The sequence below is a fragment of the Crotalus tigris genome, unplaced genomic scaffold (genome assembly GCF_016545835.1).
Source record: "Crotalus tigris isolate CLP2741 ecotype Arizona unplaced genomic scaffold, ASM1654583v1 scf7180000020899.430614, whole genome shotgun sequence".
Lineage (NCBI taxonomy): Eukaryota > Metazoa > Chordata > Lepidosauria > Squamata > Viperidae > Crotalus > Crotalus tigris.
In genome coordinates this window covers 339,088-363,584 of record NW_024098244.1, presented here as the reverse complement: position 1 = coordinate 363,584, position 24,497 = coordinate 339,088, and the positions used below count along the sequence as shown (strand labels likewise).

The window sequence follows — 24,497 nt, the reverse complement described above, 5'->3', positions numbered from 1 at the left end:
AATAGTCAAAAATCCTGGTCAAGAATTGATATGGTTTGGATGACGTCTGAATTGAGGATGAATATACAGGAAACTGAGATAGAACTAGGTACATGGGCAGACCATACCCCTTTAAAAGCGACATGGAGAGGATTACAAAAAAGACCAAGATGGACTTTAAATCAATCTATACTAAAGAAAGAGTATTCATAGAATTAGCAAAAAAAGAAATGGAGGTTTTTTTAACGAAAACAAAAAAGAAGATACAACATTACAAAATGTAAGGGACACAGCCAAAGCATATTTTAGAGGTATAGCTATAACATACATGGCAAAGAAAAACAAACAGAGAAAACAGCAATATGTACTACTAAAACAAAAATTTGGAAAGTTAGAATCAGAACTACAGAAAAATCTGCAGAAAAAGACTTTGAGAAGAGAAATGGAAACAATAAAACACAAAACTAAATCTGTTGGATTCAGAAAAATTGGCACAGCAGATAAAAAGAGCAAAACAAAAAATTTTTGAAAATGCAAATAAACCAGGAAGATGGTTTAGCTTATAAACTTAAAAAACATAAGAAGAAAATGATAAACAACTTAGTAAATGAAAAAGGCTGTCTACAATTTAAAAATGAAAAAATAAAAAAGATAATTAAGGAATATTACAAGAAACTGTATGACATAGAAGAAATTCCAAGAGAGAGAATGATCCAATATCTAGAATAATAATAATAATAGTAGTAAAGTTGGAAGGGACCTTGGAGGTCATCTAGTCCAACCCCCTGCTCGGGCAGGAAACCCTACACCATTTCAGACAAATGGCTGTCCAGTCTCTTCTTAAAAACTTCCAGTGTTGGAGCATTTACTGCTTCTGGAGGCAAGCTGTTCCACTGATTAATTGTTCTCACTGTCAGGAAGTTTCTCCTTAGTTCTAGGTTGCTTCTCTCCTTGATGAGTTTCCACCCGTTGCTTCTTGTCCTGCCTTCAGGTGCTTTGGAAAATAGCTTAATTCCCTCTTCTTTATGGCAGCCCCTGAGATATTGGAATACTGCTATCATGTCCCCCCTTGTCCTTCTCTTCGTTAAACTAGACATACCCAATTCTCGCAACCGTTCCTTATATGTTTTAGCCTCCAGTCCCCTAATCATCTTTGTTGCTCTTCTCTGTACTCTTTCTAGAGTCTCAACATCTTTTTACATCGTGGTGACCAAAACTGGATGCAGTATTCCAAGTGTGGCCTTACCAAGGCATTGAAGAGTGGTATTAATACTTCACGTGATCTTGATTCTATCCCTCTGTTAATGCAGCCTAGCACTGTGTTGGCCTTTTTGGCAGCTGCAGCACACTGCTGGCTCATATTTAGGTGATTGTCTACTAGGACTCCGAGGTCCCTCTCACAGTTACTACTATTGAGCATGGTGCCACCTATGCTGTACTTGTGAATTTAGTTTTTCTTGCCTCAATGTAGAACCTTGCTTTTAGAACCTTGCTTTTTTCACCATTGAATTTCATTTTGTTAGTTAGTGCCCAGTGTTCAAGTCTGTCCAGATCCTTCTGTATCTGAAGCCTGTCTTCTGGAGTGTTGGCTATTCCTGCCAGCTTGGTGTCATCTGCAAATTTGATGAGTTCCCCATCTATCCCTTCATCCAAATCGTTGATGAAGATGTTGAAGAGTACTGGGCCCAGAACAGAGCCCTGGGGCACCCCACTACACACTTCCCTCCATATAGATGCAGTTCCATTGAGGACCACTCGCTGAGTACGGCCGGTCAGCCAGCTACGGATCCATCTGGTGGTGGTTCTGTCTACCCCACATTTTTCTATCTTGTCAAGTAGTAGGTTGTGATCTACTTTATCAAATGCCTTACTGAAGTCCAAGTAAATTATGTCCACAGCATTCCTCTGATCCACTAATTTTGTCACTTGGTCAAAGAATGCAATAAGATTTGTCTGGCATGATCTATTTTTGACAAACCCATGTTGGCTTTTAGTAATGACTTTGTTTGCCTCTAGGTGTTCGTTGATTCGTTGTTTGATTATCTTTTCCAGGATCTTCCCAGGTATTGAGGTCAGGCTGATAGGTCTGTAATTTCCTGGATCCATTTTTTTTCCTTTTTTGAGGATGGGAACTACATCAGCTCTTTTCCAGTCCTCTGGTAGTTCCCCTGTGTTCCAGGATCTTTGAAAAATATAGTTCAGTGGCTCCGATATCACATCTGCCAGTTCCTTGAGAACTCTGGGGTGTAATCCATCTGGTCCTGGCGATTTGAACTCATCTAGGCTGGACAGGTGCTCCCTAACGATTTTCTTGCCTATCTTAACTTGTGTTTCTGTTTTGTTTTTTATGGCACTATTTTTGATAGGTTGGTCTGTTTTTTCCCTTTGTGTAAAGACAGATGCAAAAAATGAGTTAAATAGTTCTGCTTTCTCCCTGTTGCTTGTCACCTTCTTGCCACTTCCACCCACTAATGGACCAATCATTTCCTTCACTTTTTTCTTGTTTTTTACATGTTGAAAGAAGCTTTTTTGTTATTTTTGACTTTGGTCGCAAGCCTTAGTTCATTTTGAGCCTTGGCTTTCTTCACTTCATCTTTGCAGGCTCGGGCTATTTGCTGATATTCTGACTTAGTTATGTTCCCCTCTTTCCACTTTCTATACTTGTCCTTTTTATCTTTCAATTTGTCAGAGAGTTCTTTATGCAGCCATGCTGGTTTCTTTTGAGAGCTGTTATTTTTCCTCTTTGTTGGTATTGTGCTAGACTGTGCTTTTATTATCTCATTTTTCAAAATTTCCCAAGCTTCTTGAGTTGTTTTCCCCTTGAGGATTCTCATCCATGGAATCCTTCCCAAGCCCTCTCTAAGTTTATTGAAATTAGCTCTCTTGAAGTCCAAGACTCTAGTTTGACTGTGTTCTATTGGTTGTGCTTCTATAATGTTGAATTCTAATATTGCATGATCACTTCCTCCCAGGGTTCCTATGGCTTCAACACCGTCTATCATTTCATCTCTGTTAGTGAGAATTAGATCCAAAATGGCTAATCCCCTAGTTCCCTTCTCTACTTTTTGGGAGACAAAGTTGTCTGCTAGGTTTGCCAGGAACCTGTTTGATCTTCCACTTGGTGCGGAGTTTGTCTCCCAGTTGATGTCAGGGTAGTTAAAGTCCCCCATTACTATTGTGATGTGCTTCCTACATACCTTAGTTAGCTGACTAGCAAAAAGTTCATCTATTTCCTCTGTTTGGTTGGGTGGTCTGTAGTATACACCTATGGCAATGTCATTCCCCCCCCCTTTTATATTGACCCAAATGCATTCAAGACAGTTTTTATCATTGTTGTACTCTATTTCTGTGGAGATGTAGTTATTTCTTATATAGAGAGCAACTCCACCTCCTCTTTTATTTGGTCTGTTTCTTTTAAATAATTTAAATCCCTCTAGCTGTGTGTTCCATGTGTGAGTTTCATCCCACCATGTTTCCGTAATGGCAACAATATCGTATCTGCCCTCGTTAACCTGAATTTCTAGTTCACCCTGTTTGCTGTTCATACTCTGTGCATTGGTGTATAAACATTTGAGTCCTTTGTGGGTGGCCCTGTGTTTCCTTTCTACATAACCTGTGTGGTGCCTGAGTTCCCCTATTGTCTTACCACCTATTTGGTTAGTGCACTTTATGTGGCACTCGCTATTAGAGGCTTCATTTTGATTGGTAGCAAGGTTGGTATTCTTGTCCACACACACATCTATGCTACATGCACTGATAGCCCTATAGTTTTTAAATTGCCGGGGACAGGGTTGTTCCGTATCAATTAACTCCCTGTCCCCGCTGTTTAGTTTAAATTTTCCTCCAGAAAATCTGTGAATTTATAGCCGAGTAACTAAGTCCCTTTTTTTGATGGATGCAAACCATCTCTTTTGTACATCTTTTGATTGGACCAGCTACTGACATCGTGACTAATATATCCAAAGCCTTCCCCTTTACACCACTCCTTTAGCCACTTATTGAATTGTGCTATGCGCTGGCCTTTTCCGTTTTGCTCCTTATACACTGGTAAAACCTCTGAGAAAGTAAGCCTACAGCCTATTCTGCTAAGTTCCTTCCCCAAGCTCTGGAAATCATTCTGCATAGAGAGTACAACATTTAAGACTGTGTTAGAGGAAAAAATCACAATGATGGAAATAACAGAGGCCATAAGAAGGCAAAAAAAAAAAAAAAACCCCAAAAAACACCGGGTCCAGATGAATTACCGGCAGAGTTATGTAAAACCCTACAAGGCACATTAAGTGAACCATTGAAAGATGTTTGTAATGGACCTTTGTTGGAGGCTAAACTCCCAGCCACACGGATGGAAGCAAATATTACTTTAATACCAAGAAGATTCAGATTTGACACAGATTAAAAATTACAGACCGATATTGCTGTTGAATGTGGATTATAAAATTTTTACTTCAGTAATAATAATAATAAGATAGACTTCAGCAGTATGTGGATCGAGAACTACCAGAAGTACAGGCAGGATTTCGAAGAGGCAGAGGAACTAGAGATCAAATTGCCAACATACGCTGGATCATGGAGAAAGCTAGGGAATTCCAGAAAAACATCTACTTCTGCTTCATTGACTATGCTAAAGCCTTTGATTGTGTGGATCGTAACAAATTGTGGCAAGTTCTTAAAGAGATGGGAGTATCAGACCATCTTATTTGTCTCTTGAGAAACCTATATGTGGATCAAGAAGCAACACTGAAAACTGGACATGGAACACCGATTGGTTCAAAATTGGGAAAGGAGCCAGCTGTTGGAGCGAGCAGCGGTGCAAACGATTTCTCTGGCATCACCAATCACTTATCCCAGGTTCATGGGGCTCATTCAAGCCAAGAGAAGCCTCGTAGGGGCGGCGGAAGGTGTAGGCGACCTGTTGCTCTATCATTGGTGGCGACTGGCGATGGGAAACGGGTGAAACTCAGAACCGAGCAGACCAGGAAGAATGCGACCAGCAATGGCCACCGAATGACTTGACAGCTGGACGGAGCTAGCGAGGTAATAGCGGAATGACGGTGTATCGGACTTGACTTGATTGATTTTCTCGAAGCTTTCATGAGTAGACTCGGAAGACGCATTTAAAGGGATAGCTGAAAGCGAAAGCCCGGCAAAAAGAATGCCGGAGTAGCAGTGAGGACGCGGCGAGTGAAAGTGTCAAGAAGAGTGGCCGGAAAGGGTCCGGCCAGGAGTAAGCCAGGAAGCACGGATTAGAGACTCAGAGTTACCTTAAAGGGACAGTAATTAATTTTAATTGATGCCGAAGACCTGTCTGAGACTCTTGACTTTTGGCTTTGATTTTGATTTTTGAGCGGTTCAGCTGACAAAAAAGTGGCTTTTGGGGGGAGAAATAGTGATCGAATGACAGGAGGAACTGGACTGGGACAGTGACTTGCAACTCTGAAAGATGCTTGCCGAGGAGATAGCTGGGGTAACTATATGGACTTATAAAACGGAACGGAGTGAGAAGAAAGAAGAAGATAGAAGAAGATAGAAGAAGGGGAGAAAAAAAACTTAAGAGAGACTGAAGGGTACATTGGACTATAAAATTATAATCTTATAAGTCAGAACAAAAAAGACAGAAGGAAACGTTGGGGAAGCTTAAAACTAATATTTGACACTAAGATATTAGAATTTGAAATATACTGATAGACTTATATTTACAGATTACCATAGCGAAATTTTTGTTGTTTCATATATAAATTTTAACTGAAATTAAGAATAGTTTAAAGAGATAAAAAGTGGAAGGAAGAAAAGAGGGAAGTGAAAAGTGGATATTTTGGAGGAATAGTAAGCTGTGGGAAAGTTTACTAAAAATGGCAAGCAACCTCAACTTATCTTAAGATTGGTGAGGGGAAGAAAAACGTAATACAAGGTTCCAGCCCTATGAGTCAGAAATCATTAGACAATATGGTTCAAAGGGAGTGTTCTGACTCATTTAAAAACCTTCAGGTAATGATGCAAGCAGTGCAGGAAGTTATACTGAAGAATCATGAGGAAATTAAAAAGGAGTTAGAAGCAGTAAGAAGCGATACAGGAGAAATGAAAGAGAAGATTCAAGCAATGGATGGAAGATTTGAAGCCTTCCAACAGCAAATTGCAAAAAATGAACAGAAGCTGCTGGAAGTAGAACGAAGAATGGACAATGAGGAGAAAAAGGTCGAAGAGATGAATAAAAATTTAACCTTGGCCAATTAACGACAGCGGTGACGTTACTGGAAGCGGAGAAGGCAGCTCAATATCTCAGATTTCAAAATGTTATAGAAGAGAGAGGGGAAGATCTTCAAGATAAAATGGCAGATTTATTGGTAGGAGCTCTCAGGATACTGTAGATCAGTGGTTCTCAACCTTTTTAATGCCGCGACCCCCAACCGGTTGTAAGTCGAGGACTACTCAACCGGTCGTAAGTCGAGGACTACTCAACTGGTACAGCACCGTTTGCAGAATGGGACTTTTGGCAGGCTCAGCAGGGCAGAAACAGACTGGACAATTCCTATTGGCTTTTGAAAGCCAATAGAATTAGACTCTATTCAAGAGAGTCTATTCTATTGGCTTTCAAAAGCCAATAGAATAAAAGGGAGTAGCACAGCTAAGGAAAAGGGGGAAAAAATGGCGGACTGCGTTGTTTGGCGACCCCCGTGAAATGGTCGTTCGACCCCAAATGGGGTCCCGACCCACAGGTTGAGAACCACTTCTGTAGATAAAGAAAAGATAATTGCTGAGATGGATGAGACATACAGGGTGCAGACAAACTATGGGAGAAGATACAACTTGCCTAGAGAGGTCCATGTGAAATTTATAAAAAAGACAATCAGAGATGGAATATTACATAAGACACGTGATGAACAGCTGGAGTATAGAGGAAAGCAAATTATAGTGCTAAAACAAAGGATTAGAGATTTACGGAAGAATTACCATTTTTTGACGTCTACGCTGCACCAAAGTAATGTGAATTTTAGATGGTTAATACCAGAGGGGATTATCGTGACTTGGCAGAAGAGATTTAGATTGGACACAGTGGAGAAAGCTGAAGACTTCTATAGACAATACTGTGTCTCAGATTTGGGAGATCACGGAGAAGAAAATGTTATGGCTGAAAGAGGAGACGCTGAACGAATGATGGATAAAAGAGAGAAAGAGCAAGTTACAGAAGAAACAAAAGGGGGAGGAGGACAAGTAGACTAGGACAGCAGGGGAGAAGTCTTGAGGAGATGAAGGAAATAAGAATCACTAGAAGTACCAAGGCACGACAGAAACAAGACAATGGGAGAGGAGTATAGGATATGGTCAATGAATATCAGGGATCTGAATTCACCAGTAAAGCGTCGGAAAGTCTTTAGTAAACTTACTAAATTAAATGCGGATGTTATTACATTACAAGAGGTTCATATAAAAAAACGACCAAAAATATTTATTAGAGCAACCTAAATTAGGAAGGTTATATGCCTCATTAGATGAGAGGAAAAAAAGAGGAATTGCCTTGTACGTTAAACAGGAGATAGCTTCCAAACAAATTTATAAGGATAAAGAGGGAAGGATTTTGATAATGGAGGCTAAACTCGACAAAAAAAATATAATAATTGTTCTAATTTACATGCCAAACGGAGCCCAAGTATCTTTCTTTAAAAATTTGCATAATAAGCTTAGTGACATAGAGGGAAATGGGTTTTGCGTGATTGGGGATTTCAGTGCGATAGTAGATAGAATAAAAGATCATAAAAGTAACGAGGTAAAGAAAGGGAATAAAAAAATACTTCCCCAAACTTTTTTTGAGACGTGTACAGACCTTAATCTGCAAGATGTTTGGAGGGAAAGAAACAAAGATAAAAGGGAATATACATATTACTCTAATAGACATAGATTGTGGACCAGGATTGATATGTTACGGCTTTCAAAAGAATTAGATTTGGTAATTCAAGGAATTAACACAGAGCCTAATCTCTGGGCAGATCACAATCCCATAAGTTTTTGCTGGAAAGGGCAAAAGAGTAGGCCAAGATGGACTCTTCAAAGAGTGATCCTTAGAGAAAAAGAGTTTAAGGAAAAGATGGAGGAAGAAATGCACCTTTTCTTCCAAGCGAATAAAAATGGGGATACATCTCTGCAGAATATCTGGGGTACAGCCAAAGCATATATGAAGGGAGTTGCAATCTCATATATGGCTAAGAGAAATAAGGAGAAAAAAAAATATAGGATAAGGCTTGGGGAAGAATATAAACAGGCTGAAACACAATATCAGGGTGACCCAAATAATAAAAGATTGAAAAGTAAAATGGATTTAATTAAACAAACTTTGCATAGAAGACTCAGAAAAGTTAGCACAACAACTTAAAGTCGTCAAGCAAAACAATTTTGAACATGCGAATAAATCTGGAAGATGGTTGGCGTATAAATTGAGAAGACAGAAAGAGAAGCAACAGATTATTAATTTGCAGGATATGCCAGAGGCGGCACTCAGAGCCCTCTCTGTGGGCAGGCGCGCCGTTGCCCCAGTCCTAGGCCTTCAGCTGGGTTTTATAAAACCTTTTCGCTTTAGGCCTCCACCGCCGTGTGAAAAAAAAAAGGTTCAATCAATCAATCAATTTCAATTTCTCACGGGAAAAAAAAGATCTTGCAAATTTGGAACTGATTGAACTTTTTAGTCCCACCCAGTCTGCCGTTACCACCGCAGCCACGCCCACCCAATGGGCCACACCCACCCGGCACCCAACGATGCATAAGTGGGTTTTGGGTTGCAGTTTGGGCACTCGGTCTCTAAAAGGTTTGCCATCACTGCTATAAGCAAACAAAAGAACAAGGCAACCGGCCCTGATGGAATACCAGCGGAGTTGTATAAAGAGCAACAAAATGTATTTAACCAACACTTATTAGAAATTTTTAATGTCGTTTTAACTGAAGTTAAAATACCTAAATCCTGGTCAGAGGCAAACATACTACTAATACAAAAGAAGAGGCGGAAAGAACACACATAACAAAATTACACACTTATCTCCCTACTAAATGCCGATTATAAGATATTTGCATCAATAATGGCAGAGAGTTTTAAAAATTATTTAATTGATTTCATACATTATGACCAAAACGGTTTTCTACCAAACAGGCAGATTAAGCAGAACATAAGGACAATTATAGATGTCCTTGAATTTTACGAATTACATAGTGACCGCCAACTGGCACTTCTGTTTCTTGACGCACAGAAGGCATTCAATAATGTCAATTGGCTATTTCTGATTCAACAATTGAAACTAATGGATGTCGGTAAAAACTTTCTAAATGTAATAACTGCAATATATTCTGAACAGAATGCTCAGATTATAATAAATGGTGTGGCCACTAACAAATTTAGTATCCAGAAAGGCACAAGACAAGGATGTCCTCTCTCGTCGTTGCTGTTTATATATACATTGGAGATTTTAGCTAGAGTAGTAAGGCAAGAGGAGCAAATCAAAGGGCTTGAGATTAAGAAGGAAATATATAAATTCCAAGCATATGCTGATGATTTAATATTCATATTGGAAGATCCTGTGCAATCAGGTCAGAAGCTATTTGAAATACTGGAGGAGTTTGGAGACTCGGCAGGCTTGAAAATAAACAGAAATAAAACAAAGATCATAGCAAAAAATATGACCAATAAACAAAAAGAAAATCTTGAGGAGAAATTAGGTATACAAGTAGTTCCTAAAATAAAATATCTGGGAATTGTTATCTCAGCACTTTGTTCATCAATCAAAGAGGACAATTACAGAAAATTAGTAAAGCACATAAAAGTTGACTTAGATCGCCGGAGAAATCTACAACTTTCACTTCTTGGAAGAATCTCAGCAGTGAAAATGAATATTTTACCCAAAATAATATTTTTCTTTCAAAATATTCCAATTAGATAAAAAAATTTTTTAAAGAGTTGAATAAATTAACTTTGGATTTCGTATGGCAAGGAAAGAAGGCGAGAATAAAACAAAAGTCTCTTCAGGATGCCAAAGAGAGAGGGGGATTAGGTTTTCCGGATTGGGAGCTGTATTTTTTTTTTAAATTTAATTTTTTTATTTTTTAAACCAACAAAACAAAACAAAACACAACACACATACACACAGTGTATACTCCTCCCTTTTTTTTAACAGTGATTTTGTAACGGTAATCTTCTATTATTTACATTCCCCCCCTATTCTTCTTTAGAATATTTGTCCTTGTTGCCCCGTTGTTTCTTATTTGCATTTTTCTTCCTTCATACTATACTTCATACTAAAAATAATACATATTATTATTACTATACATTATTATACACACATTTTCCACTTTTGACCTTTCCACATTTATTCTCCTCTATTATTTCTAATCTCCAACCAATCATACCACTTGTTCCATATTAGATAGTACTCTGTGTTTTCCTTTTCTTTTATCTTTTTTGTTAATTTGTCCATCTCAGCACAGTCCAGGATTTTTCTTATCACTTCTTCCTCTGGTGGTATATTCTCATTTTTCCAGAACTGTGCGTATGCTATTCTTGCTGCTGTTGTTATATGTAGAATTAAGTACCGTATTTCTTTACTATATTTTCTGTTTAAAATACCCAGCAAAAAGATCTCTGGTTTCCAGTCTACGGGTTGGTCTATTATTTCTTCAATCCATCTTCTTATTTTAGTCCAGTATTTTTTCGCAACTGGACATTCCACCATAAATGATAATATGTTCCATGTACTTTTTTACATTTCCAACATGTTGGCGAATTGTTTTGGAACATCTTGGCAAGCTTTGCTGATGGAAGATGCCATCTGTAAAACATTTTCAACTGGTTTTCCTTGAATGCCGCTGACATAGTCAATTTTATGTTTATTTCCCATATTTTTTCCCATTTCTCCAATTCTATATTATATCCCAAAAAATTTGCCCATCTAATCATTGTGTCTTTGACAACCTCATCTTCCATTTTATATCTCAATAGGTATTTGTATAAATTGCTAATTAATTTTATTTCTGTTCCATGTATAATTTTATCCAATTCTTGCGGCTCTTTTTGTATTTCATATAATTTTTTGTCCTCTGTATATTTAGATTGAATTTGTGTAAATGTCCACCAGTCAATCTCTCTGCCTATATCTTGTTCCAATTCTTGTTTTGTTTTCAAATTCCCCTGTTCATTTATTAATTCCTTGTGTCTAATTATCTTATTTATATTGAGTAGGTTTGGGTGTTTCAGAGCTTCTATTGGGGATAATCCCTGGAAAGATTTCTAATTTAGAGCATTATTTTACTTACTATACTGAAGATATTTGCTTTTTTCTGCCTCTTTCGTTGTCACTCTTAATGAGATAAAGGCTTTTAACATGAAGAAAAAGCTTTCTATAGCTTACTGAGGACATCTTGTGGTGAAAATAATGTTTGGAGAACACTACTTCAGGAATTAATAAGAAGAAAAGAAAAAGGCTTGGAAACAGCTGTGGGCTGCCCCAGCTCTTTACGCTTATGCGTGGATTATAGGGCCCTGAATACAATCAGTGAAAGCAACCTATACCCTCTGCCCCTCATGAAAGACATGTTGTCACACCTCTTGAAAGGGAAATTTTTTTCTAAACTAGACCTAAGGGAAGCTTACTATCGCGTGAGAATTAAGGAGGGGGATGAATGGAAGACCGCATTTAACTGTCCCATGGGGTGCTACCAATTCAAAGTCTTGCCATTTGGATTACATGGGGCCCCCGCAGTATTTATGCAATTAATCAATGATGTTCTAAGGAGCACCTATTTAAGGGGGTCCTAGTTTACTTAGACGACAATCTTATCTTCACCGAATCAAAAGAGGAACATATCAACCTAGTCAGAGTGGTTTTAAAGAAAATGCGAGCCACCCACCTATATGCCAAACTCTCAAAATGCGAATTCCACCAGGAAAGGATAGACTACTTAGGTTATCGCATATCCCCACAGGGCATTGAAATGGACCCAGAGAAGGTCAGAGCAGTATTAGAATGGGCACCACCCCGCACAAGAAAGCTACTGCAAAGTTTCTTGGGCTTCACAAACTTTTACCGCCAATTCATCCCCTCATTTGCCCAGATAGCCTTGCCCTTCACGAACTTACTAAAATCCTCAGTAAAACCTAGCCAGCCATTAACATGGACAATGGAGTGCCAAGCAGCGTTTGAGAGATTAAAGAGACTTTTCTCTGCCGAACCAGTACTGAGGCACCCAGATATGGATAAGCCCTTCGTAATACAGGCGGATGCAAGTGATGTGGCAGTGGGGGCTATACTATTAGAAGAAAACGATGAAGGGGTATTGCAACCCTGTGCATATACATCCAAGAAACTAACGGAAATGGAACAGCACTGGCCCGTATGGGAGAAAGAGACATATGGGATACCTTCATCATTACTCACGTGGCACCAGTTCCTTGAAGGCAACAAAATCCCCTTCCAGGTGTGGACTGACCACAAAAATTTGGAAGCCCTGAAAACATCCAGGAAGCTCAACCCCAAGCAAGCCCGCTGGTCCCAGCATTTTCACCAGTTCCAATTTACGCTCAAGCATTTACCGGGGGGAAAGAACTATCTTCCTATCTCGCATGCCCCAATATAATAGCACGCGAGCCACCGACTCTAAACCGATGATGGTAGAATCACAACTGGCAGCGCCAGTAACCACCAGAGCCCAAGCTACATTAAAACCACAGCTGGGCAGCCAAACCGGAATTGAATTCCGGAAGTTTGGAAACAAATGAATGGTTCCAGAAAAACAAAAATGTGTGCACAATGAGAGATGGGCTGCCTTGGGTGGGGGAAAAGTTATATATACCAACAACCCAAAGAGTCACATTCATGCAGATTTGCCACGACAAAAAATCAGCAGGGCATTTTGGATTTGTAAAAACATTACACTTAATTAAACGGCAATTTTGGTGGCCATCCATAAAAAAGGACATAGAAAGTTACATGGCCAGCTGCCTAAAGTGTGCAACTGCAAAGAGGTTGCAAGGGAAATTGCCCGGACTGTTACAAACAGTAGCAAATCCCTCAGCCCCCTGCAGAGAAATAGCCATGGATTTTATAGTGGAATTACCAGAAAGCAATGGGAATACTGTTGTCTAGACGGTTACGGACTTGTTTTCCAAACAGGTGCACTTTATCCCTTGCCAAAAGATTCCCACCGCAAAAGCCTTAGCAAAACTTTTCATCCAGCATATTTACAGATTGCATGGGGCACCTCAACGCATCATCTCTGATAGGGGAGTGCAATTTACGTCTGCATTTTGGAAGGAATTTTCATCCCTCTTAGGGACCACTCAGGGACTGATATCTAGCCATCATCCACAAGGGGATGGACAAACAGAACGCTGTCACTAGTACTTGAGCAATATTTAAGATGCTTTATTAATTTTCAGCAAACAAATTGGATGGAGTTATTCCCTTTCGCAGAAGTTGCCTACAATAATGCAGTCCACTCCAGCACAGGTTACACTCCTTTTCAAATAGCCACCGGTCGAAGTTTCAACCTCATGCCAGAATTAACCCCAAACAAACTGGCGATCCCATCACTGAAAGAATGGAACAATTACAAAACACCTGGCCAATAGTTAGAAAAGCACTAGATGAAGCTAGGCAGGCATACAAAGCACAAGCCGATAAAAAAGGGGTTGAGCCTACACTATTTACTATAGGAGAAATGATGTACTTATCTACAAAATACCTACAACACTGTAAAAAACTTGGACCAAAATATATAGGGCCTTTTCCAGTTAAAAGAATCATAAACCCAGGAACAGTAGAATTAGAATTACCCAAAAATCTCAGGCAAATCACCCAATTTTTCATCGCAGCTTGCTGAAAAGAGAGCATCAGTCGTCGTTACGGCCAAAAATCCACCCACCACCATCTCCAATCATGGTGAAGGGCGAACAACACTTTGAAATAAAGGAAATCCTAGACTCTAGGAGATATCATGGAGCGACTCAGTACCTAGTTGCATGGAAACACCTCCCCGCCTCACAAAATGAGTGGGTCCATAAACATCATGTCAGAGCCCCGAAGCTATTAAAGAAGTTTCATACAGAGTATCCTAACAAGCCTGACTAACTTGTATACCTGTTTTGTTTTCTTTCAGGTGGATCTATCTTATTTTTAAGGGGGCAGGATGTCAGAATCCAATTATATTTCATCTCTAGTTATCGAGTATGGAAAACCCCATTTCTGCCCTCTCTGGATTCTGTCATACGATGAAGGGGAAGGGGTTGTTGTTAAAGGGGTTTTATGGCCCTCACTTCCTTCGGTACAACTTCAAAGGGGATTGAATGTGGATACCACCAAAAGGACTAACCATAACAATGGGGTCATCAGCTTTCATCTGCTCCTCTCTGAAGTCTCCCTTCCGCCCGCAGTGAGGAAAAAGGGGGTGGAAATGTAATGTCTGGGATTGTCGCTAGAAAGATGGTGGGGTGGGGTGGGGCTGCTGGGGACCCCTTAAAACCTTGAACCGTAGGGCTTGGGGCCCAGGTCCTGTCTAGAACGTCTGCAACCATTTTCTCTTAATAAAGGATGCCTGTTGGAAGAAATATTCCATGAGTTCTGTCTTCTTAAGATGCAAAGTGGGGTGGGTCCTTACACCAAATGGTTTTCTACCAAAGAGACAAATTAAAAACAATTTAAGAGTGATAATGGACGTATTAGAATACTATGAACTACATCCAGGGAAACTGGCACTAATATTCCTAGATGCTCAAAAGGCATTTGATAACGTTTCCTGGCAATTTATAACTCAGCAGTTACAAATAATGGACTTTAGACAGAACTTTATAAATATGATAAAAACAATATACAATAAAAAACAGCAAAAGTGATCGTGAATGGAGATTATACTGAGAGCTATGAGATAAGAAAAGTACAAGGCAAGGATGTCCACTATCTCCATTGTTATTCATTTTCACTCTGGAAGTCTTAAATAGAAATATCAGACAAGATGCAGAAATTAAAGGACTGGAAATAAAAGTCGAAACATATAAATTACAAGCATTTGCTGATGATTTGGTATTTATCTTAGAACCTTTGGAGATGATTCCTAAATTACTGGGAAAGGTAGAACAGTGTGGAGAAATGGCAGGATTGAAAATAAAGAGAGAAAAAACTAAAGTAATAGCTAAAAATTTTACAGATAAACAAAAAAACACAAATGTCAGAAAAAACAGAATTACAGATAGTTAAAAAGGTTAAATATTTGGGTATACATTTAACAGCAAGATGTTCAACAATAAAAGAAGATAATTACACAAAATTATTGAATCAAATAAAACTGAATTTGGAAAAATGGAAAAAATTGCAATTGTCAATACTAAGAAGAATTGCTACAGTGAAAATGAACATATTGCCGAAAATCTTATTTTTATTTCAAACAATACCTATAAAACTTGAGAAATTTTTTTTGAAGATTTAAATTATAATAATAATAATAATAGTAAAGTTGGAAGGGACCTTGGAGGTCATCTAGTCCAACCCCCTGCTCGGGCAGGAAATCCTACACCATTTCGGACAAATGGCTGTCCAGTCTCTTCTTAAAAACTTCCAGTGTTGGAGCATTTACTGCTTCTGGAGGCAAGCTGTTCCACTGATTAATTGTTCTCACTGTCAGGAAGTTTCTCCTTAGTTCTAGGTTGCTTCTCTCCTTGATTAGTTTCCACCGTTGCTTCTTGTCCTGCCTTCAGGTGCTTTGGAAAATAGCTTAATTCCCTCTTCTTTATGGCAGCCCCTGAGATATTGGAATACTGCTATCATGTCCCCCCTTGTCCTTCTCTTCGTTAAACTAGACATACCCAATTCTCGCAACCGTTCCTTATATGTTTTAGCCTCCAGTCCCCTAATCATCTTTGTTGCTCTTCTCTGTACTCTTTCTAGAGTCTCAACATCTTTTTGACATCGTGGTGACCAAAACTGGATGCAGTATTCCAAGTGTGGCCTTACCAAGGCATTGAAGAGTGGTATTAATACTTCACGTGATCTTGATTCTATCCCTCTGTTAATGCAGACTAGCACTGTGTTGGCCTTTTTGGCAGCTGCAGCACACTGCTGGCTCATATTTAAGTGATTGTCTACTAGGACTCCGAGGTCCCTCTCACAGTTACTACTATTGAGCATGGTGCCACCTATGCTGTACTTGTGCATTTGGTTTTTCTTGCCTAAATGTAGAACCTTGCTTTTTTCACCATTGAATTTCATTTTGTTAGTTAGTGCCCAGTGTTCAAGTCTGTCCAGATACTTCTGTACCTGAAGCCTGTCTTCTGGAGTGTTGGCTATTCCTGCCAGCTTGGTGTCATCTGCAAATTTGATGAGTTCCCCATCTATCCCTTCATCCAAATCGTTGATGAATATGTTGAAGAGTACTGGGCCCAGAACAGAGCCCTGGGGCACCCCACTACACACTTTCTAGTTCACCCTGTTTGCTGTTCATACTCTGTGCATTGGTGTATAAACATTTGAGTCCTTTGTGGGTGGCCCTGTGTTTCCTTTCTACATAACCTGTGTGGTGCCTGAGTTCCCCTATTGTCTTACCACCTATTTGGTTAGTGCACTTTATATGGCACTCGCTATTAGAGGCTTCATTTTGATTGGTAGCAAGGTTGGTATTCTTGTCCACACACACATCTGTGCTACATGCACTGATAGCCCTATAGTTTTTAAATTGCCGGGGACAGGGTTGTTCCGTATCAATTAACTCCCTGTCCCCGCTGTTTAGTTTAAATTTCCCTCCAGAAAATCTGTGAATTTATAGCCGAGTAACTCAGTCCCTTTTTTTGATGGATGCAAACCATCTCTTTTGTACATCTTTTGATTGGACCAGCTACTGACATCGTGACTAATATATCCAAAGCCTTCCCCTTTACACCACTCCTTTAGCCACATATTGAATTGTGCTATGCGCTGGCCTTTTCCGTTTTGCTCCTTATACACTGGTAAAACCTCTGAGAAAGTAAGCCTACAGCCTATTCTGCTAAGTTCCTTCCCCAAGCTCTGGAAATCATTCTGCACAGAGAGTACATCTTTTTGGGACAGATCATTAGTGCCAAGATGTACAATAGCCTCCACATCACAGTCCTTGCTGCCATTCTTGATTATTTTAGAAATACGCTTCTTGTCCCTACTGGCAGTAGCACCTGGAAGACACCTGACCTCTTTCAAAGCCTCTGTGTCCTTTCCTAAATTTACATCCCTTATAATTGAATCACCTACCAGAAGGTAGCTTCTCTTTTTGGGAGCCTTTCTATTCTTGCATGACTGATGTGCAATACCTGATTCACACTTCTCCCTGTCAAAATCTAGTTCTTCATCTCGGACCACAATCCCCTGCTTATTTGAGTTATCTTCACAAATACCTTTACCAGTCTCCTTAATGTCCCTATTAAGGTCAGCAAGGGCACTGTAGCTGTTGTGCAGGGACACAGCGAAAGCTTTGTGTTTATGGTTCACAGCTCTCACCCTGCCAGATCCCACGGGTGTCCACACTGCCCTTTTCCTGCAGGATCTTTGTGGTAAAGGGGGCTGATAGCAGGGAGGCTTACTAGAGTAGAGGGGCTGAACTGGACACCTAATTTCTGCCCGAAGGCAGAAGGCTAGTGATTTGTTTACAGATAGGACAGTTTCCAAGTTTGAAAAGGGTACTGCGAAAAACAGCTGCAAAGCAGGTGTTGCACTGAACTAAGCCGGACATCTTAGATACAGGGGATGTCAGACACACTTGCCCTGAATGTACTGCTACTGTTTGTGATTTTTAGTTATCTAATTATATAATTCGCGCACCGTTAGGCGCGCGGGCCGCTACTTTCCTGGTGGATTCTCCCAAAACTTACAGTTTAAGCAGCAGCTGGTGGGATGTAGCACGTTCCAGCAGCCCGACCGAAGTTGGAATGGGGTTTAAATAGAGTACAATACACTATAAATATAATGGAGATCCAATCAGGGCCTTGCTACTTTCCTGGTGGATTCTCCCAAAACTTACAGTTTAAGCAGCAGCTGGTGGGATGTAGCACGTTCCAGCAGCCCGACCGAAGTTGGAATGGGGTTTAAATAGAGTATAATACCTATAAATATAATGGAGATCCAATCAGGGCCTTGCTACTTTCCTGGTGGATTCTCCCAAAACTTACAGTTTAAGCAGCAGCTGGTGGGATGTAGCACGTTCCAGCAGCCCGACCGAAGTTGGAATGGGGTTTAAATAGAGTACAATACACTATAAATATAATGGAGATCCAATCAGGGCCTTGCTACTTTCCTGGTGGATTCTCCCAAAACTTACAGTTTAAGCAGCAGCTGGTGGGATGTAGCACGTTCCAGCAGCCCGACCGAAGTTGGAATGGGGTTTAAATAGAGTACAATACACTATAAATATAATGGAGATCCAATCAGGGCCTTGCTACTTTCCTGGTGGATTCTCCCAAAACTTACAGTTTAAGCAGCAGCTGGTGGGATGTAGCACGTTCCAGCAGCCCGACCGAAGTTGGAATGGGGTTTAAATAGAGTACAATACACTATAAATATAATGGAGATCCAATCAGGGCCTTGCTACTTTCCTGGTGGATTCTCCCAAAACTTACAGTTTAAGCAGCAGCTGGTGGGATGTAGCACGTTCCAGCAGCCCGACCTCTCCCAAAACTTACAGTTTAAGCAGCAGCTGGTGGATGTAGCACGTTCCAGCAACCCGAAGTTGGAATGGGGTTTAAATAGAGTACAATACACTATAAATATAATGGAGATCCAATCAGGGCCTTGCTACTTTCCTGGTGGATTCTCCCAAAACTTACAGTTTAAGCAGCAGCTGGTGGGATGTAGCACGTTCCAGCAGCCCGACCGAAGTTGGAATGGGGTTTAAATAGAGTACAATACACTATAAATATAATGGAGATCCAATCAGGGCCTTGCTACTTTCCTGGTGGATTCTCCCAAAACTTACAGTTTAAGCAGCAGCTGGTGGATGTAGCACGTTCCAGCAGCCCGACCGAAGTTGGAATGGGGTTTAAATAGAGTACAATACCCTATAAATATAATGGAGATCCAATCAGGGCCTTGCTACTTTCCTGGTGGATTCTCCCAAAACTTACAGTTTAAGCAGCAGCTGGTGGGATGTAGCACATTCCAGCAGCCCGACCGAAGTTGGAATGGGGTTTAAATAGAGTACAATACACTATAAATATATGGAGATCCAATCAGGGCCTTGCTACTTTCCTGGTGGATTCTCCCAAAACCTACAGTTTAAGCAGCAGCTGGTGGGATGTAGCACGTTCCAGCAGCCCGACCGAAGTTGGAATGGGGTTTAAATAGAGTACAATACACTATAAATATAGTGGAGATCCAATCAGGGCCTTGCTACTTTCCTGGTGGATTCTCCCAAAACTTACAGTTTAAGCAGCAGCTGGTGGGATGTAGCACGTTCCAGCAGCCCGACCGAAGTTGGAATGGGGTTTAAATAGAGTACAATACACTATAAATATAATGGAGATCCAATCAGGGCCTTGCTACTTTCCTGGTGGATTCTCCCAAAACTTACAGTTTAAGCAGCAGCTGGTGGGATGTAGCACGTTCCAGCAGCCCGACCGAAGTTGGAATGGGGTTTAAATAAGAGTACAATACACTATAAATATAATGGAGATCCAATCAGGGCCTTGCTACTTTCCTGGTGGATTCTCCCAAAACTTACAGTTTAATTTATTTGGCAAGGAAAGAAAGCTAGAATTAAGATGAAAATGTTACAAGATACCAAGGAAAATGGAGGATTTGGTTTACCAGAGTGGGTTTTATATTCTCAAGCATCTGTATTAACATGGGTAAAAGAATGGATAACTCTTAGAAATAAAAGGTTGTTCTATCTGGAGGGGCATGATTTACAATTGAGGTGACAAGCCTTTTTATGGTATGGGAAAAATAAAATTCATAAATATTTCCCAAATCATTATATAAGAAATGCATTATTAACAACATGGGAAAAAATAAAATCTAAAATATATTTGAAAATTCCAGGGTGATTGTCAACAATGGAAGCATTTGTACACCCAAACTTGGTGGACTTTGAAAAAATCTGGACATATATAGAGATATTCTAAATTCTGAAGAGAATTTAAAATCTAAATAAGAAATGGAAAATCAGGGTATCAACTTGTCATGGTGGGCACATTTACAAATGCAAATTAGATATGAAAAAGATGTTAAACTGTATGGATTTTATAAAGAACAAACGGCATTTGATAAGACTTCATTAACTTCAGATGAGAAATTAATTAAGAAAATGTATAATTTTTTATTAACTTTGGAAATGGAAAGCGAACAAGTTAAAGAAACAATGATAAGATGGGCGAAAAATTTTGGATATAATATAGAATTAGAGAAATGGCAAAATTTATGGGAAAGAAATTATAAACTGACAATGTCAACTTCTTATGAAGAAAATTTATAGAAAATGTTTTACAGATGGCATTGAGAGAAGTTAGCCCCCCCCCAGAAGGAAATATTAAAAAGGAAAATATATTTTTCACCAAAAGGATTTTTTGAAAAGCAGAAACAAAACCTGGCCCCAAATTTCTTTGTTCCAAGCAAGAGCTAACCTCATAGAAATGCAGATATAAGACCATTAGGAAGGTTGGAGCCAGGGAACTCAAGACAAAGAAACTCTTAAGAGTCATTAGCCCAGCCCTAGGGAAGCAGGAGATGACTTTTGGGATATAATAGGACTAACCCATTACCTTCAAGTATACCATAGAGGCACACCTAAAACTCAGGTCAGAATACGTGACACAAGAAATAGCCTCAAAGTTCATGCCACAGGAACAGGAAACTATTCCAAACAAAAGGCTAGAGGGAGTATAAAAACCCCAAGCCCATGTGCTCAGCCTTTCTCTCCTCTGTTCTTTCCTGAAGAACCATCTTTCTGCTTCTTCAATAAACTGTAACCTTCTTCCCAAAGCAGTCACCATGTTTGCTTATTTATTCCCGGCTTGGATGAACCAGGATGAAGACTTCACTTCTAACAGCATCTACCACCAGCAAGATTAGCAAAAATGTTTAAAAATATGTCAGATAGATGTTGGAAATGTAAACATAAGTCAGGCATGTACTATCATGTTTGGTGGACATGTGATAAAGTAAAGAATTATTGGAAAAAGATACATATTTGGTTAGAAAAAATGTTGGGAGAACATGTAGATTTTACACCTGATTTTTTTTATTAGGTATAATGCCAGAAAAGACTAACAAACAAAGCCTATATTTAATTTTACACGTCACAACAGTGGCAAGAATAATATTTGCGCAATATTGGAAAAATGAAGGAAACCATCAGATGAAGAAATAATTAAAAAAAATACTAGAATGCTCAGAGATGGACAGATTGACTATGAGACTGAAAGAAAAAGAAGAAACAGAATACCATCAAACTTGGGACTTATTTTACCGATGGTTAGAGGAAAGAATAAAGGATTAGGAATTAAATATGTATTAGCGTATTTAAACTCAGACAGCACATTGGTTGAAAAATTATTATTGTATGTATGGGAAAAAATTGATAAAAACTTATATAAAAAAAGAGTTGACTGACACAGCTCAAACCTTAACATGGCATCCTCCACACGGGGTCCACTGAGAGTGCTGCTGATCACATCATCTAATTGCATTATAATGTCAGAGCCTAGGGGAAAAAATACAAGTTAGCTAAGATCAATCAATATCGAAATGGAGGATGAAATTGCCTGGATAAATTTTAACAATATTTAATTTATATTCTGTACTCTTTGATCTATGAGGCACATATAAGGCCTACAATGAGAAAGCCATTGAACAAATATAAGCCAATAAAATAGGAGAAAAAAATCTTGTTGTGGCTCATTCTGGCTCATTCCAGAAAACGTGGAATGAAGATATATAGTAAACATCCAAAGGAAGTTTTACCTTCTATTTACAATTTTATTTTATTTATTTTGGTAATTTATATACTATATGATCCAAAGAGATATGCCAGTTCACAGCAGAAAACAAATAGAACTGATCAATATCAAATTGAACACAAATACAAGTAACCTAGGAGACTAGGCCGATGCCAGGATACCTAAAAGTGATGAAGGCATGTAAACAGGACAAAAGCCAGGAAAAGCTTCCTCAGGAAAAGGAACCAAGTCATTAAGGAAACGAAAGGACAAAAGTTGGGCTTGAGCACATGGCAAGTGCTCACCAACAAGTCTCACCAACAAAGGACTTGGGCCTGCAGGGGAAGCCCCTCCTCACCAACAAAACAAGGACTTTGGGGGATAAAAAGAGATCCTGAAGCCTGCCCACTTTTGGATCCCAAACTTGGCAGCTTCCATCCCTCTGGCTAGTGCCTAGCAGCCTAGTTGTGGATGAGAGAGAGAGTGTGTGTACCAGCAAATAGATATACTTTATAATTAGTAAAAAAATTGCTGTTATTTTAAATTTACTGGGCCTCTGTGTATTTTAAAGAACCATTCATGCCTATGTTCATTTGAAAGTGATTTGAGTGCAGCAAGTTTCCAGGGCTGTGAGTGTGTGAGTGAGTGACTATAAGGGAACCTAAGAGCACACTTGTGTAACACCTGCAATAAACTATAAAAAAAACATAAAGCTGTCTTACAGTATAACAAAGTATCACCAAATGACATCATAACAGTAAATCTAAGGTAGTAAAATCAGTATTTCAAAAGAGAATTAAAATAAACAATGAGAAAATACATGACAACAAATAAAAACCTGGCAACCTGATTGCTGTGAGGGAAAACCTAACAAATAAAACACATTTAAAGATTTTTTTAAAAAAGCATAATAAAAAAAGGTAGAATGCATATAGTGGGTGAGAAAATTCCAGTGTGTTGGCCCTCAGCCCTAGCTGATTCTGAGGGCGTATTCTCTATAACAGCACAAAGAGAAGGCTGTTCTATGCAGAATGTAGCTTTCAGGAACACCATAGGGCAGTGTTTCCCAAACTTGACAATTTTAAGGCATGAGGACTTCAACTCCCAGAATTCCACAGCCAGCGTTGTTGCTAGCTGTGGAATTCTGGGAGTTGAAGTCCACATGCCTTAAAATTGTCAAGTTTGGGAAACACTGCCATAGGGGGAAGCAGTGCCCTCAAGCAGGAGGGGCTTGAGCCATTTGAAGGAATTGATAGGTAATAAATAAAATATCTGAATGACAGGACTAGAAGCTTAGCTAAAAGCAGGTGCTCTGTGCTCCCAATGGGACACTCCAGAGAGAACATTTTCAAATCATAATTTACTACCTCTTTCTTTAATCCCACACAGATCCATTGCAACAGTCTAATTGGGAGGCTAGCAGTGTATGGGCAATGGTAATCAGATTATCTCTTATCAAAAAGGAGTACATAAATCATGGATAAATCATTCACTAACAGAAAAATAAGAAATGGGGACTAAGTATGCAAATAGAGTCAAGTAGACCGTTTATGAGCTACTGAACTATTTTCTGCAGTTCTATTTTCTTAAAAAATTCCTAATCAGGTATGTCTGACATGATGGACAATCATGAAAGTAGGGAACTATCACTACCATTATAAAACAAAAGGAAGCATTACTTTAGCGTCATATTATTATTATTATAGTTACCAAGAGCATTCTGTATTTCAATGGATTTTTCTGGTGTTAGCAGAATCTGCTTGCCATCATAAGGAGAACAGAAATGTACTCCCTCCTCTGTCACCTTGGAGAACTCCACCAGAGATACCATCTGAAAACCACCACTATCCTGCAAAAAAGACACTTTGAAAGGAACTGAGAAGTAAGGAAACCAGTAGTAGTAGTCATGTAATAGTAACAAAAATCCCTTCATGCATGAGCTGCGTTCACTACCAGCCCTATAAGGTGCTCCACATATATGATCTGCTTAAACTGCCCTTGTTAAGAAAACATTCACAGCAAGCTGAATTGATTGTGATGGTGACAGGGGGAGAAAATGGACAGAAACTAGTGGCCCAGTAAACCATGTTGTTTATATTCACTGATCATACTTCAGAGACAGTATAGCTGCCATGCTGACCTAGTAGGAAGGGATTTTTTTAAAATTGTGTTAAACCTGAGGTGCCTGCAGCAAATGGAACAAGGATGGGAACCGTGTCTTGCAATGACATTAATATTCAAGCTCTTCCATCATGATGCCACTGCAGAGTGGGAACCAGCCCAACTCATGACAGGAAAGTGCATGATTTATCTTTGGCACTACAGTCAAAGAGAGCTCTGAGAGCCAAAAAAATAAAAAAAGAAGTCAGAAGTTATGTGCAGAATGCCCTGATGTCTTCCATAAGAAGAGCCAGTTTGGTTGCAGTGGTTAAGGTTCTGGCTTAGAAACTGGAGACTGTAAGTTCCAATCCCACTTTAGGAATGAAAGCTCGCTGGATGACTTTAGGCCAGTCACTTTCTCTCAGCCCTACCCACCTTATAGGGTTGTTGTTGTGGGTAAAGTAGGAGGCAGGAATATAGGGAAGGAGGAGGGGGAGAGAGA

At 39.5% G+C, this 24,497-nt stretch overlaps 1 protein-coding gene across 2 annotated transcripts in view; it reads right to left on the bottom strand.

Annotated features, from left to right (window-relative positions):
* QTRT1 (queuine tRNA-ribosyltransferase catalytic subunit 1) overlaps positions 1 to 24,497 on the bottom strand; it is a 71,387-nt gene that overhangs the window by 34,356 nt on the left and 12,534 nt on the right. For both annotated transcript variants that reach the window (XM_039368697.1, XM_039368696.1), the window contains exons 3-4: positions 23,606 to 23,744; positions 21,582 to 21,660 (exon numbers count right to left, since the gene is read on the bottom strand). In XM_039368697.1, the coding sequence (XP_039224631.1) occupies positions 21,582 to 21,660; positions 23,606 to 23,744 (218 nt within the window). The remainder of the gene's footprint in view (positions 1 to 21,581; positions 21,661 to 23,605; positions 23,745 to 24,497) is intronic.